The sequence below is a fragment of the Notolepis coatsorum genome (assembly GCF_963971535.1).
Source record: "Notolepis coatsorum genome assembly, chromosome: 3".
In the NCBI taxonomy this organism is placed as follows: domain Eukaryota; kingdom Metazoa; phylum Chordata; class Actinopteri; order Aulopiformes; family Paralepididae; genus Notolepis; species Notolepis coatsorum.
Genome location: NC_140167.1, coordinates 76,292,931 through 76,312,589, shown reverse-complemented (window position 1 = coordinate 76,312,589; position 19,659 = coordinate 76,292,931). Strand labels below are relative to the sequence as shown.

Sequence of the window (19,659 nt, the reverse complement as noted above, 5' to 3'; positions counted from 1 at the left end):
GGATGTTCTATGTTTAGTTCTGACGGTCAACTTCTCCTTTCCCTGATGAGAGTCGCGGTTTCCGGCCGGAACTGTGGCTCATTTGGTAAGCGGTGGAGGTTGGGGGGATTTGTCTGTCAGGTTAGGATTATAAATTGGGGTATTTTGTTGATGTTTTATTATTACTCTTGTTTGGAACGGTTTTGTGTTTTGGTAAGAACGGTAGTCAGCCTTTGTTGGTCCGTTAGGGGTCCAGTGAATGAAGTAAGGTTTCTGGTTTAGATTAGGCATTTAAACTTTTATTATATAATTGTGGTTTCTCGTTTAGTTAGACGTTCACATTTTCTTGGTTATATGATTTGGGTGGGACTAGGGATAGCCCCAAATGGGGGAATGTTGTGGAAAATGTGTATACGGGGGTGGAGGTAGGAAAGGGGTTAGTCTTGACTAGTTTAATATAGGTCAACTAGCAGGGCTCAAAGACACTAGGGCGACAGTCTGGCTGATGTTCTTAAAACAACCTCAAGATAGGCAGATGGACATTTCAGTACATCATATCGTGTGCTCTAATCTTGTGTCTTTTCTCTCTTTCACACATACACAGCACACACACACAGACACAGCACACACACACAGACACACAGACACACACACACACAGACACACACACACATACACACACACACACACAAACACACACACACACACACACATCTCACTCTCTCTTCGACACACACACACACACACACAGACACACACAGTCGTACAGACATACACAGACGCACACACACACAGACACACACACACAATACACACATACAATACACACACGTCTGTACACAGACGCACACACACACAGACACACACACACATACACACACACACACACACAAACACACACACACACACACATCTCACTCTCTCTTCGATGTTCTTAATGTTTTACATCATATCGTGTGTGTACATCATATCTTGTTTATCTCTCTTCGATGTTCTTAATGTTTTTATCTAAATCTATGTTCTTCTTAATGTCTTTATCTCTCTTCGATGTTCTTAATGTTTTTATCTCTCTCCGATGTTAAATCTACGTGTCATCTTAATGTACGTCATGTCATATCTGACATGATATGACACGTCATCATATCTGTCATGTGGGGGCAGGACTGGGAGGGGATTTAGGGGACAAGCAGAGGGATTGAGGGGTAGAGTGTTTTTTGTTCAAGCTGTGGTGATCCTCTGCTCGATCCATAGCTCTGCTGTTGAAACTTCTTTTCCTAAATAAATTACCTACTTGTTAAAATTGGAAATATCGTCTCCTGCTGTGTTAAACAACCATCAGCCACAACAATACATTCATAAATGATTATTAAATCATTTATAACTATATTTGTATACCATTTACAAAGCATTTATAACGCATTAGTGGATAATGAACTAATCATGAACAAACCATTTATATACATTCATAAATGATTATTAAATCATTTATAACTATATTTGTATAACATTTACAGATTAGTTCTACATTATCTATAACTCATTATCAACATTGTTTGTACTTGATTTGTTCATCATTAAATAATGTTGTTTAATGTGTAGTAACACATTTGTAGATGCTTTGAAAAATGGATATGAAAAAACGACTATACTCTATCTCCATTTATTTTTCATGTTCAACAAATGATTTGTTAAGACATTCATAAAACATCTATAAATCATTTGCAGATGCTATCGTGGGGGCCAATCTAAAGTGAAGCCTATTCATCATTAACAAGTGTCTAATACAGTTAATTATTTGTTTACTTTTTCATCACATGTTACAAATGTTGTAGGCAGCTTTCGGATACACCCTTCTTTGTGACATCAAACAGTGACAGAATTAGGACTAAAGATAAATGCAATTTTATTAACATATAAAATACATGTGCATATAGTGTAACATCGGGGGGCACTAGGACCCAGGAGCACCCTGGCCAGGTATTGAAGAGTATCTAGAGAGGAAGTCTCACACGAGCGAGACTTGACGTCACGTGTGTTGCCGTCTGTTTGAATGGAAGCACAAGTTATCCGTGCTGCTCCTGCCCCACGCTTTTAATAAGGTATGAGCAGGTTAAACACCTTTTTTGTTGGTAAATCTATTCCATAATTTCCGACCTACAAACAACTCTTATATGTTGTGTAGACATTCGGGTAGATGTGGTGGCCGCTAACGTTACATTTGTTCCTAATGTGATTGTGTGCTCAGTGTGCTCAGTGATGATGACACGACACAAATAATTATTACTCTTGTGTGTCGTGTCGTCATCACATACATACTGAGCACTGAGCACACATTAGGAACAAAAAATTTAACATTAGCGGCCACGTCTCTATGTGGTGCTGAATGAGCTCAGTGTACATTTTTCATGTTTGGTCAATGTTAGCATGGTGTTATTCACCGTCAAATATATAAAAACATACATAGAAAATGTATATTCTCCTTTGGTTCGTTACAATTTACTCAAGCCTAGTAACATTCACAATATTTCTGACACTGGGAATACATTCCATGAGATCCCTAAATATCAAGAACATGCAAATGTCCCTTGTAGAAGTGCAGCAATCATCCATTTACTTAGGTATGTATTTTTACATTAAAAGATTTTCTCAAAATATGGCTTTTTTTTGTATTGATCTTTTTCCCCGTCCTTTTTCCTCCGATTTTCTCCCATCCCAATGTTAGTCGTTATGCCAATTCCTTCCTTCCTGGTCGCTGTGCACTTACCCCCCACAGTCGGTCTGGGAGAGTGGAGGCTATCACGTGCTTCCTCCGACACACGTCTAGCCAATCAACCGCTTCTTTTCACCTGGCAGCGCGGATTCTCACTGAGAGGGTCGTGTGGAAGGATCACACTACCGCCCTTAGATCCTATCCGCGCTGAGCAGGCGCCCCGACCGAACTGTAGGAGTCGCTGTTTACAACGACCCGGACCCACCCCGCCAGCTTTCCCACCCTCTAATACAGCCAATTGTATTAGTGTGAGCGGCCAGCCAAGCTGGTGACAACGCCGGAGCTGTGAGCTGGATTCGAACAGACGAATCCAGCGTCTCCGGTGTTGGTGACAAACGCAATCTCCGCTACGCCACCTGACCGCCTGTTAAAGACTTCTTCTATAATAAGTGAAATGTTGTTTCCTTCATGAGTCAACACAGAGTGCCATTAGTTCTGTATTACGCGAGTGAGAATAATAGTATTAATGTAGGCTGCTTACACACAAGGTATCTTGATAACATGGAAAGAATCGAGACGAGTGCAGGCGCTTGCCCATCTCTCGGACGAATCCATTCATATTTCTGAATCCTTTCATCTCTCTGAATCCTTTCATCTCTCTGAATCCTTTCATCTCTCTGAATCCTTTCATCTCTCTGAATCATTTCATCTCTCTGAATCCTTTCATCTCTATGGATCCTTTCATCTCGACTGAATCCTTTAATCTCGACTGAATCCTTTCATCTCTTGGAATCCTTTCATCTCTTTGAATCTTTTCATCTCTGAATCCTGTCATCTCTCTGAATCCTTTCATCTCTATGGATCCTTTCATCTCTCTGAATCCTTTCATCTCTCTGAATCATTTCATCTCTCTGAATCCTTTCATCTCTATGGATCCTTTCATCTCGACTGAATCCTTTAATCTCGACTGAATCCTTTCATCTCTTGGAATCCTTTCATCTCTTTGAATCTTTTCATCTCTGAATCCTGTCATCTCTCTGAATCCTTTCATCTCTATGGATCATTTTATCTCTCGACTGAATCCTTTCATCTCTCTGAATCCTTTCATCTATATGGATCCTTTCATCTCTCGACTTAATCCTTTCATCTCTTGGAATCCTTTCATCTCTCTGAATCTTTTCATCTCTCGGAATCCTTTCATCTCTTGGTATCCTTTCATCTCTCTGTGAAATAATTTCATCTCTTGGCTGAATCCATTTCATCCTTTCATAACGTGTTACTGTAATTTTATTACTTTCCCTGTAACGAGTAAAGTAAGGCTTTACAATTTCCAAAATAGTAATTTGATTACAGTTATTAATCCAAGTAATGCTGCATTACTGCATTACATTGTTGCCAGAATGCAATGTGTTTTCTTTGACATCAATAACGTTAGATTATGTTTACATGTGGTCCTTGGTAGATGACATGTGCACGTCGTGGGCAAATTAGATGTTGTAATTTTCACGGTTGCAAACCTTTTGCTCCTCCCACATAGTTTACAACCGTGAAAATTACAACATCTAATTTGATGAAGCATCTGAAAGGCAGCATGACAATGTGAAACTTGCATAAAAAAACCTGACGCTGACAGGGAAGCCTCTACCAGTGCCAGTGATGGATTTACGCTGGCAACAGAAACAGGATCTAAGATCAGGGCAAACACCACCTGTGAGTGGAGAACGTCTGAAGAAGATTGTTGCTGGGTTTATTGTCACTGAGATGTTACCTATTGACTTGCCCTTATTTCAACACATTATAGAGAAAATACCCCAAAAAAAACTTCAAGCTGCCAACAGAGAAAGATGTTTGCTGGCTACCTTGGAACAAGTTAACCCTAACCCTGCCACAGAGAGGAGAGAAACTCCAAGTTAACCCTAACCCTACCTTGGAACAAGTTAACCCTAACCCTGCCACGGAGAGGAGAGACATTCCTCCTCACTTGATCATCAACCAACCAACCAAGTAACTCACCAACTAACAAGTAAATAAGCTCTTTATTGTGTTCAAACCTTTGACAACTTTCCAAAATATCGTGCCTCCTGCTGAGATGGTATATATTATTTACATTTACAGTAAGTTATATATTTGTATATGGTCAATGAAGAATTTCAATCAATTTGTGTGTCTGTGTGAGTGGGGGGGGGGGGGGGGGTACTGACCGTTGCTTGGACAACAGTCTGTGGGCGATGACAATGATGAAGACAATGAAGAGGAAGCCAGCGACTGCTGACAGACCCACCAACCAGGGCTGGAGAGATGCACCATGGGATACTGCTGCCCTAGGGCCTGGAAGACAGACAGGAGATTGATTGATTGATTGGTTGATTGATTGATTGATTGATTGATTGATTGATTGATTGATAGATAGATAGATAGATAGATAGATGGATAGATAGATAGATGATTCAAGAGGTTTATTTGTCACATACATACCACACATACAGTGAAATGTGGGTGACCATGCCCGCTTTGATTGTGCAATAATACTAAATAATAAAATAGACATAATAAACAGGTAATAAAATAGTCATAAAATAGGCATGATAAAATAGACATGTTAAAGTCCTGATATAATGCAATACAATGTTAGCTATGATTTAAGGCAATGGGTCCTATGTACACTACTATACAATATACCGTTTTTACTCTATATCCTTATGCTATACTTGCTATTTCTAAACTATAGATAGACAGACAGACAGGCAGGCAGGCAGGCAGACAGACAGACAGAAGGATACACTTTGTGGACAACACAGGACTGGTCTATTTTGGGGTTATTATGGGTTAGGGTTATTCTGGGTTAGGGTTAGATTAGAGTTATTATGGGTAAACAGAGGATTCTGGATGGTGAGTCATAGTAGATGGTAGACAGGAGGCTGGAGTCCATCAGGGCCAAAACCTCACGCCACAAGAACAGCTTCTACTCTGCAGTTAGCCTCATCAACAAGAACAGCTTCTACTCCTCTGCAGTGAGCCTCATCAACAAGAACAGCTTCTACTCCTCTGCAGTGAGCCTCATCAACAAGAACAGCTTCTACTCCTCTGCAGTGAGCCTCATCAACAAGAACAGCTTCTACTCTGCAGTGAGCCTCATCAACAAGAACAGCTTCTACTCCTCTGCAGTGAGCCTCATCAACAAGAACAGCTTCTACTCTGCAGTGAGCCTCATCAACAAGAACAGCTTCCTCTGCAGTGAGCCTCATCACCAAGAACAGTTTCTACTCCTCTGCAGTGAGCCTCATCACCAGGCCTGGACTGGCCATCTGGCATACCGGGCATTTCCCCGGTGGGCCGACGCATATTTGGGACGTTATAATTTGATTTAAAAAAATATATATATTATTTATTAAATCTTTTTTAATTTTATTTATTTGTTTATGTTTGGTCTGCCCACTACTATGCTGGGAGAGCGGCCCATTGGTAATGACTGACACTGGGCTGGCCCAATCACATCTCTTACTAAGCACCCCCCCCCGCGCCAGTCGTGTGGTACATGACTGAGAGGGGGGCTGGTACATGACTGAGATGGGGCTGTGGTACATGACTGAGAGGGGGCTGGTAGATGACTGAGAGGGGGCTGGTACATGACTGAGAGGGGGCTGGTATACAGGACTGAGAGGGGGCTGGTATACATGACTGAGAGGGGGCTGGCTTGTACATGACTGAGAGGGGGCTGGTAGATGACTGAGAGGGGGCTGGTATACAGGACTGAGAGGGGGCTGGTACATGACTGAGAGGGGGCTGGTATACAAGACTGCGAGGGGGCTGGTACACATGACTGAGAGGGGGCTGGTATATGACTGAGAGGAGGCTGGCTGGTACATGAATGAGAGTGGGCTGGTACATGACTGAGAGGGGGCTGGCTGGTACATGACTGAGAGGGGGCTGGCTGAAAGGGGGCTGGTACATGACTGAGAGGGGGCTGGTACCATGTATTGTGCATCATTGTAGGTCAAACCATTAAAACGTTAATTTCCACGGCAGCCATTTTGGATTTTGGTCTCTCACAAATTTTCCCTGCCTTTTTAAAAAATACACCCCGGGTAAATTTGTTTATTAACCCTCCTAGATGACAAATCCATTGAGAAACGGACCTTCGCTCTCCACAGTCACGGAAGTGCCACAGATGACCCAACTAGGATAAGGGTTCCCTTGATAAAGATCCATGAAAAGGCTGTATAATATACAACACATGTAGCTCAACTGCAAAAACAGCTTTTTTTATTTGATTCGATTTTTATTTGGAAATTAAAAACACATCATAAAAACAAATTATCTTGACCAATTTGTATTCCAGAGGATATCACCTAAAAGCATTAATTAAAACACTTATTTCCAAGGTGGTCCTCGATGGAAGACATAAAAACATAAAAACACAGCACATATAGCCTACTCAACTGCACATTTTTGTTCAACTGCAAAAATGTATGCCTACTTATGTATTAGCCTACAGGAAAAAACACATTCACAACAGGCAGAAATGTTTATTTTCAGCCAAGTATGGTAATAAGGTAACTATTATGATATATATGGTATGGATTACTTACTCTTATAACTTATTACTATCTGTGGTAGCTCTAGTCTCCACCTACACAAATTATTTTTGTGCTGTCCATTGATCATGCACCTTCACGTGGTAGGCACATTAACTGTAGGTCAAACTCCCCAAACAAACAAGCACACCATTGATTTAATTGCCATATAAATCACATACAAAGCTCAGTCTAACTATTACTCCTCTCTGAACATGAATATAAAACAAAAAGGTGATCTATTAACTGTGTAAACCTTATGCAATATTAATCATTGATATTTGAATACTTGAAATCTGTATGAACTGAGTAGTTAGTATCAAATGAAATAAGATGGAACAGCTCCATGCATTAATTGAATAAACAACTATTTTCTCATTACCAGTATGGTATTAATATATATTAGTATTATATAAATTGTACAGCTTTGTCAGGGAATTCCAACAATTCTGGACCTGAATGTACCAGTTAATTGTAATCATCTCTCTCTCCGTATGTCTTATGTCTATGTCAAGCCAGGTTGTGGAGGAGAGAGACAGGGATGAACAGGCTATAGACTACTTTGCCCATCCTGAGCCTGCTATGATGCAGATGTTTTACATCACCACCCAAAACAAGATTCAGCCAAGAGTGAGTGAGTACACTGGTCCACTTGCACTGGTACACTTGTCCATGGCACTTACTACCCAGCTTTGTAGTGGTTTGGGGGAATAGTACAGTAGGTACACATATTTAAGGGGACCGCAAGGATGGTGTACTGGTGGGTGGTGTCCGACCTATTATGGTGGGCCGGTCTGGGCCAAAAATGCCAGGGCCGATTTTTTGTCCCAGTCCAGCCCTGCTCATCACCAAGGCTCGGGACACCACCGTCTCTCATCTCCTCTCCCCATAGACATATACGCTACATAAGTGTCTGTCACAATGTGTTACATTAACACACTCTTCCTGGACTACATATTTGTAAATATACTCACAACTGTGAGCATCTGAACATGACACTGTTATAATAATAATAATAATTATTATTATTATAATTATAATAAACATTATTTATATAGCACCTTTCATACAAGGATTGCAGTTCAAAGTGTTTTACATAATAAATATATAATAAAACAAGCAGCAAGAGCAATGCATAGCACAAATACAAAATAGCAGCATGATACAAAATAAATCAACATCATATCAGAACCTAATGTTCCAATAGGCTTCTTGGATTATTGTAATCTTGTTACAAAATCATGAACAATAAAATAAGATAACATTTCAAATTTAAAACACTATTTTGGGGGCTGTGCTGTTCTGAAATCCCTGTTATTGCATGCTTCGGGTCTCGAGTTACAAGACAAAATATGCGGCGAGTGTCATTTGACAAGCCGTTCGGACGAGTGACGACGTCCGGTTTAGAACGGTTCTGAACTGACCAGTCACCGCTGATGGCGAAAATTATTGACCACTGTTGTAGCCAAGGAGCGTCTGGTCCGAAAGTGATCCCAGACGAGCGCTGATTGCAACGAAAAAGGGGCAGAAGAAGACCAACAAGTTCTTTGTTTTGACTCGCGCGTCTGAACGTTGTCCTTTTTATCGCTTTTTATTATTGTCTGTCAACTGCACTGAGCTACTGGATACTTGAATTTCCCCAAGGGATAAAGATAAAGTATCTATCTATTTAAGGTGGTCATGGTCAAGAGTGCGTGACCATGTAGGTTTGGTTTGGATGGAGTCCATCAGCTTGAAAACGATCTGCATAATTCCTGAAGATATTGAAATTGTCAATAAATCTCAGTTTGTTTTGGTATTCTAATTTAGTTTATATATTCCATTTTATTTTACTTGAATTGCCTGTTAATAGTGATGCACCAAATAACCAAGACAAATTCCTTGTATGTGCAAACTTACTTACTTTCTGATTCTAAGATTATCACAGAGAATATTATTCTCTGCGAGTGACTCAACACTGCCCCCACCCCCCGCAGTCCTCTTCTTCAAAATGTGACTTAAATTATTCTTCAATAACAAAATAACATCAATCAGAGCCAGCATTACCCCTGATACAAACGATGCAAATTATAACTATGTGTTGCTTTTATTTTGTCAATTCTCTGCCAATTTTATGCATATCTATATTTGCCTGTCTATATTTATGTCAACTGTATGCAAATGTTATGCCTATGTCTAGTTTATGTCTACATTACTGCTGTGAAGTACTTTGGGATGTAATTATTGTATGAAAGGTATAACGTTTATTATCGTTATTGTTATTTCTATTATCATTATTATTAACTATTTTATATAATCTGTTATATGTGCATGGTTGGATGCATATAGATATATATATATGTTATAATCTAGTATATGTGCATTTTTGGACTCATACAGATAGATCTATGTTATAATTGTTAGTTATATGTGTGTGGTTGGATGCATATGGATATATATATATGTTATAATCTAGTATATGTGTGTGGTTGGATGCATACCCGGTCACAATCTGTTTGAGACACTCCCCTCTGCCAGGAGGCTGGGGTCCATCAGGCCAAAACCTCACACCACAAGAACAGTTATAGATCGTATAGTTTTACGCTCTGCTCTATTTGGAACTATCCCTTTATCCACTCTAATAACGAATAACTTTCTCCACATGCACAGACCTATCCGCCTGGCCACACCCACATCCGCTCCTCTATATAAGCGGGGTCGTGGCCACACCATCAGCTCCTTCCCTACTTTCACCACCGAAAGTGTCTGTAACACACCACTTTAAGTTTAGTGCCAAAGTAGTTTGTTGGAGAGGAGCTACGTTGACATTGTATCTTTGTTTTTTTCTCTCTTGCAAATTTTCGAGAAAGCAAAGAGATGTCTTCACCGTCGGAGGGTCTAGACGATTACAACGCTACCCTCCACCAGCGCTTCACTATCGCGGCGTCCTCCGTGCGTCGTGGGGCGTCTCTGGTTCCACGGTCGTGGCAAACAGGTGCACCTGGGCGGCGCCCGGAGAGTGTGCTTCGCCGAGGGGCCGTTGAGCTCCCATCTCCTGTGAGGTGGCCGAGTTCCGGCCCTGGTTCCCCCACCAGGGGACAGTCGGCCGACAGGCCGACAGTTCCTCTGGTGGCCGGGGATTTGCGTCGCAGACTCTTCACCTCGGCTCGCTCTCGTCGTAAGACGGCGAGCAGCGGGGGTGAACGGCCTGGTTGTAGTGTTGTGCTGGAGCCGAGCGAGAGTTCCCTCGCCTCTTCTCCATATCCGATGGAAACTGAGGATTACATGGAGGGGGTGGGGGCTCTCTTGTTCGAAGGCCCGGCGGAGACGTGTCACTCTCCCCCTCGGGGAGTGGCAGGGAGTGCTACGTCTCCCTGGGGTTCCTTGTACTCTGGGACTGGGTTAAAACCTCCACCCCGGAGACGATGCCCAGTGCAGCCTCCCGTACGCGAGGGATGCGAGTGACGGTACTAGATGACCATCAACGGTACCTTCACGCCCAGGCGGCTGGAGCCATCCTGCATCTAACCCAGCTGCAGGCGATAGCCGCCGGGAAGGAGCACGCCCTGGCCACTCTCATCCAGCGCCACCTTTGGCTGGAGCAGGCGCGGGTGACGGACCAGAGGAGGATTCCGCTGCTTACGGCCCCCCTCTCCGATGCTGGACTCTTCGGGTCGGCCATGCAGCAGATGACGGCAGCCTGCAGGGAGATGGAGGAGGAGCGCTCCCTGCTCCAGCCTCATTTTCTCCGACCCGATGCCACCGGCACCATTGACACAGAGGGTTTAAATAAAGTATAAATAAATTAAGTATACATAATTACTAAGGCTGTCAAAGTTAACGCGCCATTAATGCGTTAATGCACAATTCTGTTACCGCCACTATTTTTTTTAACGCACGATTAACGTTTTTTCTTTTTTTTACTTCCTTTTTTTACTTGACTTCACTGAGGTGTATTATTGATACTCTCATTGATACTATGTTTGTTTCTGACTCAAAGTGTGTGTGTGAGAGAGATAGAGAGAGAGAGAGGGGGGGGGGGTGAGAGAGATGAGGAAGGGGCAAGAGAGAAAGAGAGTTGGGAGAGTGTGTGTGAGAGAGAGAAAGAGAGAGAGAGGGGGGGGGGGGTGAGTCATCATCATCAGCCCTTGTGTGGGTAAATGTAACAAGTTCCTAATGTTTTCTTTCCCCTATTATTTCATGCACACTTATTCATTGTTTTAAATTATTATTTTCTTTTAAGTTATTTTGTGCATCACTCTGTTTTGAATTTGATGCAAATTTGCAATGCATGAGGGTCATCCTTTTGTGTTAAATGGCTGCATAAAGCACGCATTTGTTGACTCTCATGTTGATAAGAGTATTAAAACTTGAAAAAGATCTTTTCCCTTTATTTTCTTCTCTGATTTAGTATTTAGAAACAAAAGATAATTAATTAGGATGTGTCAACCCGCTTGTAAGCCAAGGTCACAAATTATATAAATAAAAAACGGATTTGACAATCAAGTCAATGATAGGCAGGGCTTGACCAATCAGATTTGACTATAAAGATTCTTAGTTGGAGACACCCCTGAATAAAATAGAATAGAACATACCTGTATTATAATGAAATAGAATAGGACAGAGTAGACTAGAATACTAAAGATAATGAAATAGAGGTTAGATCTATGAAAGGGTGCACCATCATAGTTTGGTGCTAAACTAAAGTCTTATAGTTCCAAGGTAGAAAGGCAGCACTCATGATCACCAGGTCAAACTAGACTAATCTCAATTTATTTTTAGTCAACTTTGTCTTGAAGATTTGTGTGTGTTACATTTTTACCTTTACATATGACCATTTATAAATGCAGTCCATTTAACTTTGGATATTGAAATAGAAGTGAATAGAATAATATTCTGTACCGTTATGAGCAGAGCAGATGGCAGTAGAAAGCAGCACCCAGAATATAACTGATCCAAACATCCTCTCTGTTTCTCTTAGCAGAATGAAGAACCAACTGAGCTACCCTGTTCACTATCACGCTCTGACTAACCCTCTCACATACTTAAACCAACTGAGATCAGAGGTTTGTGCGGTTGCCATGTAATTGGGGTTAAGGTTCACAGTGCAGAAGGAGTGCCAGGGAGCTCCAGCTGTCAGTGATATAGCCAGCTGGTTATTTCCAGGGGTGTAAAGTACTTGAGTAATTGTACTTCGTTACAATACTTAAGTACTGTTTTTGGGAATTTGTACTTTACTCAAGTATTATTAGGTTTGTATACTTGTACTTTTACTCAATTACATTTCAGAGAAAAAAAAACAGAGAGGGTCTTCGCTGTACGCGGGCTAGCCAATCAGAGAGCGTCTTCGCAAACTGCGGCTAGGAAAAAATATCACGTGAGAGGGGGAGGTGATGCTGGTTATTGGGGATGATTTTATCTGGTGTCGGGTGCCGATTAGAATGGCTTCTGTTTTGGAGCTGTTTAGTTGCAGGAAATTGTCATCCACGCCTTTATCTCCTCAAGGCAGGTGGTCAGTGTGGATGAAGGTGTGTTTTTCTAATTCTCACTAGCTCTCCTGTTCAGATGTCAACAACAATATCTATATATTCTTCTCTATACACTCTCTCCGAGTGGAGATGATGGCAGAGGAAAGATGATGCAAGAAAAGAGGAAGAGGCGGTCAGCGAGGAGAGAAGACAGGGATGAGACAGGAGAGGGACACAGGCAGACTAATAACAACAGGTGCTGTTTGGCCAGTAATCCACCAACTATCCCTCTGTGTGTTGGGTCTTACTGCACAGGGTCAGCCTCCCCTGGTCTGTTTTCATTCACTCCCTGTAGACAGTCAGCACATGGCCGCACGCAGAGCACTGTTGTGCCACTATCACCCCCCCCCCCCCCCCCCCCCACAAACACATATACAAACTAACACGTATACAAACACACACATGCGCATAGATATACAAAAACACCTGCACACACACACATACAGACTGAAAATGTCTCCAGCGGCTGATATCTCCTGATGTTTGTGTTAGGTCTGTGTGTGCACATCTGCTTTGAGTGTGAATGTGTGTATGCATGTGTTGGTGTATGTGTATCTGACCGACTTAAAATTGGGTACATTTACTACATCTGTCTTTTGATGACAAAGAGAAGTCAATCATACACATTAGACATTCTCTCCTCACTCTTCATCACATACACACACATACAGCAGAAACAACCCACTTCAGAGTAAATGATATGCCCTCTACCCAAGCGTTGTTCAATGGAGCACTGGGCTCTTTCTACTTGTTAACTATTACTGCAGGTCCAGGACCCCTTTTAACAAGACACTTTATTACTCCTGCGCACGGTTCCTCAATCCGAACAATAACCTGTCTACTTCTCACGCCACTCCCACTTACTCTAACTGTCGTAAACATTATCGTATATCCATGACATCAAGGACCTTATAATTTTATTGAGCTGTAATTAATACAATGATTCAATGTCCCTGATGACATCACTGGTGGCCATTATTCAAACTAATTTACTCTCAATAACGGTCTAAATTAATGTGTGCAAAACTGTTGAGTTGTTGGACGTGTGTGAGATTATTTGCTAAATTAATCAACATTGTATAGTAGGCATTCTCAAATTACAATGCAACCACATTCATGTTGTACGGATTCTTGAGACAAAGTAATGAAAATAGAAAGTAATCAATAATAATCACATTACAAAAGTAGTAGGCTATTTTCAAGGGCATAACAAACCATCCTGACAAAGTGTATTTCAAAAGCATACTTCTCTTATTATGGCTTTGAATCACTTGAAGTGTCTGAACTTATTGGCCACTTGAAGAACCTATGTGCCACCCAAAACCAAGCATGCTCAATCCAGAACAAGTTAACTAATTACAACTCACTTATTTTAATTCAATAAATATGTATTTGATTAATTTACTGATCGAAGTAGTCAAGTTTGTTTGTAAGGATGAATAATTGTCATTGACAATTCATCTAAGACGTCATGGTGTGTCTTGCTTGGTTGAGAAAGCCTTACGTAAAGCATAATTTAATGCCTTCACACTGTCAATCACACAAAGATATATGTTTAACTGCTGTACATATATGTATGTGAACTTACACACACAAAGAAAAACGCAAGACCATTTAATATCAAAATATATTTTTATTCTGGACTTTTTTTTTACTGATCTGATTGAAATGACAACAGATCCATGTGACACAAGAGGAACTTGCAAAGAAAAAATAACTTTTGAACTTGAGAAGCAGAACACATCTGGGCCGACATGATGCTGGTTGAGCGCCGCTAGCAGTACAGGCTGACCGAGCGGCGAGACACCCCCCCCCCCCCCCCCCCCCCCCCACCCCCCCCGGAAACATCACGTTCACTACAGAGCATCTCGAGCTCCGCTCCTTCATCAGTTCATTATCGGATGTGGTCAGAATAACACACAAAAGTAGGGAATAACAGTGTATTTTCCCCAAGAAAATAAAATAATAAAAATACTGAAATCCTGGGGTGGAATAATGTTTATTTTATTAAATTTTTTAAACCATTCCTCTGTGTATTTCTCACCTACATTTCCCCAGATAGATTTTTTTTAACACAAAGATCAATTTTCTTCCATTGGAAGAAAGACAGATTTAGTGTTAATTTCCCACTAGGACCCATCCATATGGTAGAGATACTTTCACAGAGGCAACCTTTACTCTGTGTGGAACCCTCATGAAGAACCAAAAAAAACAAAACAAATCAACTTGTATACACTGTACATTTATCACCGCCAATAAAAACCTCATCAATTTGACTCAGTTTCTCTTTCTTTTTTTTTCTTCATTTTCTTTTATCTACAAAGAAATTACAAAAAAGTTCATTTTTTTTCTTTTTTCTTAAACCATTCTTTTTTAAAAGAGTATAAAATGTCTGGTAATACGGTAGGTGGGGGGCGTTGGTACATCATAATAAAATGTGAGAAGAATCCACGTAGTGAAAGGAACAAAAAAGTCGAAGTGCAGGGGGGGTGGGGGGTGCAGATAAAACATTTAATCCACTGACCTCAAAGTTCTCCTATTTCCCCACGTCTTTCTGTTGGAGACAAGAGAATCCACGGATCAAATCAGGCTCCACTTCGCCCTCTCATCTTTATTTAGCCTTAACGCTGGATTTGCACAGGAAGATGAAATATGTTTTTATACCCTATTTGAACCAGAGCTGATCCGTTTCTTTTATAAGCCTGGTAGGTAACAAGTCTGGACGCGGTTAGGGACGAAGCGAAATTTCACCCTCTTAACGGATTACTTTTTTTTTTTATAAACAGAGTCACGTTTCTTCCCTTATGAGTTGTAGCACACCTGCAATCAAAAGATCAGATCTGGCTCGAGTAACGTTCAGAGTCACATTTCACTTTCCCTCTGTTAATTCAGCCTTAATTTTTAGCCTTACCCCAGCGTTAAACTGGAAATCCACCTTTAAGAATACTTCCTGTGTCCCAGGACAGTAGATATCAGAGATAGGACCCTCCTTGTTTGTGAGGTTCTGGGGACTGCTCCAGACAGAATGGGGTGCCGACTTGTCAAAAGATTGAGATTTACATTCTAGTATTTCTGACAGCTTTGAACCAAAAGTTTAACATAATTTGGGTACAAGAACTCATGGCCAATTCTAGCTTTAAGAGGCATGACGCATGTTACTGACTGAACTGTCCCGGCGCACTGGAATTACATTTGTGAATCCTTAAAAATGGGCGGTGTTCCCCTTAAGTCGACAGAACAAGTATGAATTTAGCCAGGGGGGTGCATTTGGGAAATCAAGGTATGATCAATCAAGGGCCTTTTTTGTGTTAATTTTATTCCCAAAATAATATAAAATCACTACAGTCATTTGTGCTCCAGTGGTAGCCAATGGAACCAAAATAATCTCGGTGCTAAAATGCCTTTGGCAAATCCAATGTGTCGTGGCGGGGCCATTAACTAACATTCAAGTGCTAGGAAAGAAAGCACACTCCATCCATTCCTTGTCAGTGGAAAATCAACATGGCTTGGCCTTTTTATAAAAAAATAAGAAATTAAATTAAAAAAGAAAAACTGTAAAAATGTGCACAATATCTAGTAGGAATTTGTGAATGTAAAATTTGATCCAATCTTATCATAGAATGTGATGCTCTGCTCAGATCGGAGTTAAAACCACTAATGGAGGGTAGGCATCGTGGCCGTTTACCTATTGGATTATACTGTATAGCACTGCATGGATTTAAGGGAGACATGCTGAATTACAGTCCCTGTCGTATTCCCTCCGTTTCTTCAGTTCAACTGTTTTTCTGTTGTGTTCCCTCCGTTTCTTCAGTTCAACTGTTTTTCTGTTGTGTTCCCTCCGTTTCTTCAGTTCAACAGTTTTTCTGTCGTGCTCCCTCCGTTTCTTCAGTTCAACTGTTTTTCTGTCGTGACATTCCCTCCGTTTCTTCAGTTCAACTGTTTTTCTGTCATGACATTCCCTCCGTTTCTTCAGTTCAACTGTTTTTCTGTCATGACATTCCCTCCCCCCAAAGAAACCATGACAACAGCTCCAATTCAAATAATTTCAGACATTTTTCTCATCAGCCAATCAGCTTCTTTGTGATACGCTCTCTGACCAATCGGATGGGCTGTCGAGTCCAGAGAGAGAGGAATCATGGGTGAAAAGTATAGCTCCGTTATATAGTGCACAAAGGAACCATTTTTTCTTTTAAAACAATGTTTTTCTTTAAAGCATCTAGATGTACATTGCATCTTCTGTCACGTATGCCCATGGTTAGATTTAGTAAGAAGAGTTCCACAGGCTTCTCCTCAGAAAAACAACAGAGTAGCTACTGCATTTAGTGATGGTAACCATGGAGCCCATAGCAACCGTAAAAACGATTGGAAAAAAATATATATATAGAAAAAATCCAAACCGATTTTTTTGTCTGCTTTGTAAGTCCTCTGCATTGCTTGTTGAAAGCACGAGGACACTACCAGATATAGTTTTGTGTGTGTGTGTATGTACATGCACGCACATGTGTTTGTGTATGTACATGCATGCGCATGTGTTTGTGTGTATGTACTTCTCCACATCATGCACCTCTGAACTGACCAATCCTTGCCCACCCAAAGTATATATTAAAAAAAAAACATAAGAACGTTGAAATAAGAAAATTTGAAGTTGAAAAAGCGTCTGGGCTGTTTGGTTGCCGGGTGGAGAAGTGGATATGTCTGAGACCCAGACTACCAACCAAGAGACCCCCCCCCCCCCCCCCCCCCACAACAAGTGTTTTTGTTTGTTTGTTTCGATGTCTATGATGATGACAATGATGAGGATGAACATGGTTTTTAAAGATCAAAAAAGCTAAATAGCTTCCAAATTTTGGTACATATACGGATCTGTATTTTTTTCTTCTTCTTTTTCATTTTTTTTTTAACTGTGTCCCTTCCATTTCTCTTTAGAGTCACTGTAGATAGAGAAAGAGGGGCGCATCCATCCATCTTTCCGTCTCCCGGCTGGACCTGCTGTGTCGGGGCGCTTGCGTCCTGTTCCTGTTTCCTGCTTCCTGTCTCTCGGTGGGCGGGGCCATGGTTGTGAGCGTGAGCAGTACGCGGGGCAGTCAGGGACAGTCATTTGGCTATGTACACATTCATGGTCGGTCCATGGCTTCCAACGAGTAGCACTATTTCCGAAGGTCTAATACACACACCTGGGGACGAAAAGAAGAGTGTTACTGTCTCAGTTACAACCGAAAGAGAAACAGTGTAGGGCTGTTCCATTAAACCCAATTTCAACTTCAATTACGATCACGGTTTCCCCCGAAAACAAGATAATCAATCAAAATAACCATGATTATGATTTCACAAGCAGCCCTAGAATATGGTCTCTCTTTACTTGCGTGAGTTTGTCTGTCAGTCATCTAGCTAAACTGGTCTGAAGACATGATGTTGCGTTTGGTCAACATGGTTGACATTTACAAAAAAACATGACCATATCTAAATGTAACCTATTCAATATCTATAGGCCACAGGACATTCATAGTATTTCATAATCACCGTTAAGATATATCTATACTTGCTCCATCATCCTCTGGTGAATTTCTCAAGCCAACACCATTTGTGTCGCCCAGAACCAAACTGTGTCTGTTCCGCCTTCATTCTGCCACAAACACATGACAAACGTCAGCCTCCGAGGGCGATAACTGTGGCCGCTAGAGGGTGGGGACATGTCTGTGGACAACAGAGTGAGCTGCTGGTCACAGGTAAATAAAAGAGATAAGGAAAGTGTTGCTTGCATCTCCGTGTCCCTGTACATATTAATTCTAGGCGACAATAACATGAAACATGCTATTCTCAGGTACTGACTAGGCTCTACTCTCAGGTACTGACTAGACTCTGTAATCAGATACTGACTAGACTCTGTTATCATGTACTGACTAGACTCTGTTATCATGTACTGACTAGACTCTGTTATGTACTGACTAGACTCTGTAATCAGGTACTGACTAGACTGTTATCATGTACTGACTAGACTCTGTTATCATGTACTGACTAGGCTCTATTCTCAGATACTGACTAGACTCTGTTATCATGTACTGACTACTCTGTTATCATGTACTGACTAGACTCTGTTATCATGTACTGACTACTCTGTTATCATGTACTGACTAGACTCTGTTATCATGTACTGACTAGACTCTGTTATCATGTACTGACTGACTAGACTCTATTCTCAGGTACTGACTAGACTCTGTTATCATGTACTGACTAGACTGTTATCATGTACTGACTAGACTGTTATCATGTACTGACTAGACTATATTATCAGGTACTGACTAGACTCTGTTATCATGTACTGACCAGACTCTTATCAGATACTGACTAGACTCTGTTATCAGATACTGACTAGACTCTGTTATCATGTACTGACTAGGCTCTATTCTCAGATACTGACTAGGCTCTGTTATCATGTACTGACTAGGCTCTATTCTCAGGGTACTGACTATGCTCTATGACTAGGCTCTGTTCTCAGGGTACTGACTAGGCTCTGTTCTCTCTGCCTTCTCGCTCATGTTGGTGAGAGGTGTAGCTTGTTGACTCTGGAGCCCCTGCTGAACCTACATTTACCGTAATTTTCGGACTATAAGCCGCGCCCTTTTCCCCATTTTTCGACGCTGCGGCTTATATAACGGTGCGGCTAATCTATGGATTTTTACAGCTACACAGCACAGTACATGTTCTGTAGCTACTATTGCACTAAATGGTAACACTTGAATACATTGTGCAAATATGCAACTTGTTTGTTGAAATGTTAATAAATGGGAGCTTCCTCAAACAGCCATCTCTTTCCCGACAATCCCCTCTGTGCACGAATCCTTACATATGGTAATTAAACATTAAAACACCTGCGGCTTATAGTCCAGTG

The 19,659-nt window shown here is 41.2% G+C and overlaps 1 protein-coding gene across 1 annotated transcript in view; it reads right to left on the bottom strand.

The window, feature by feature from the left end:
* Window positions 1-17,685: 17,685 nt before the first annotated feature.
* The window catches only part of LOC311225566 (F-box-like/WD repeat-containing protein TBL1XR1), a 178,347-nt gene continuing 176,373 nt past the window's right edge, over window positions 17,686-19,659 (bottom strand). The window contains exon 16 of the mRNA XM_084310912.1: window positions 17,686-17,944. Coding sequence (XP_084167038.1) covers window positions 17,918-17,944 — 27 coding nt within the window. The 3' untranslated portion in view covers window positions 17,686-17,917. The remainder of the gene's footprint in view (window positions 17,945-19,659) is intronic.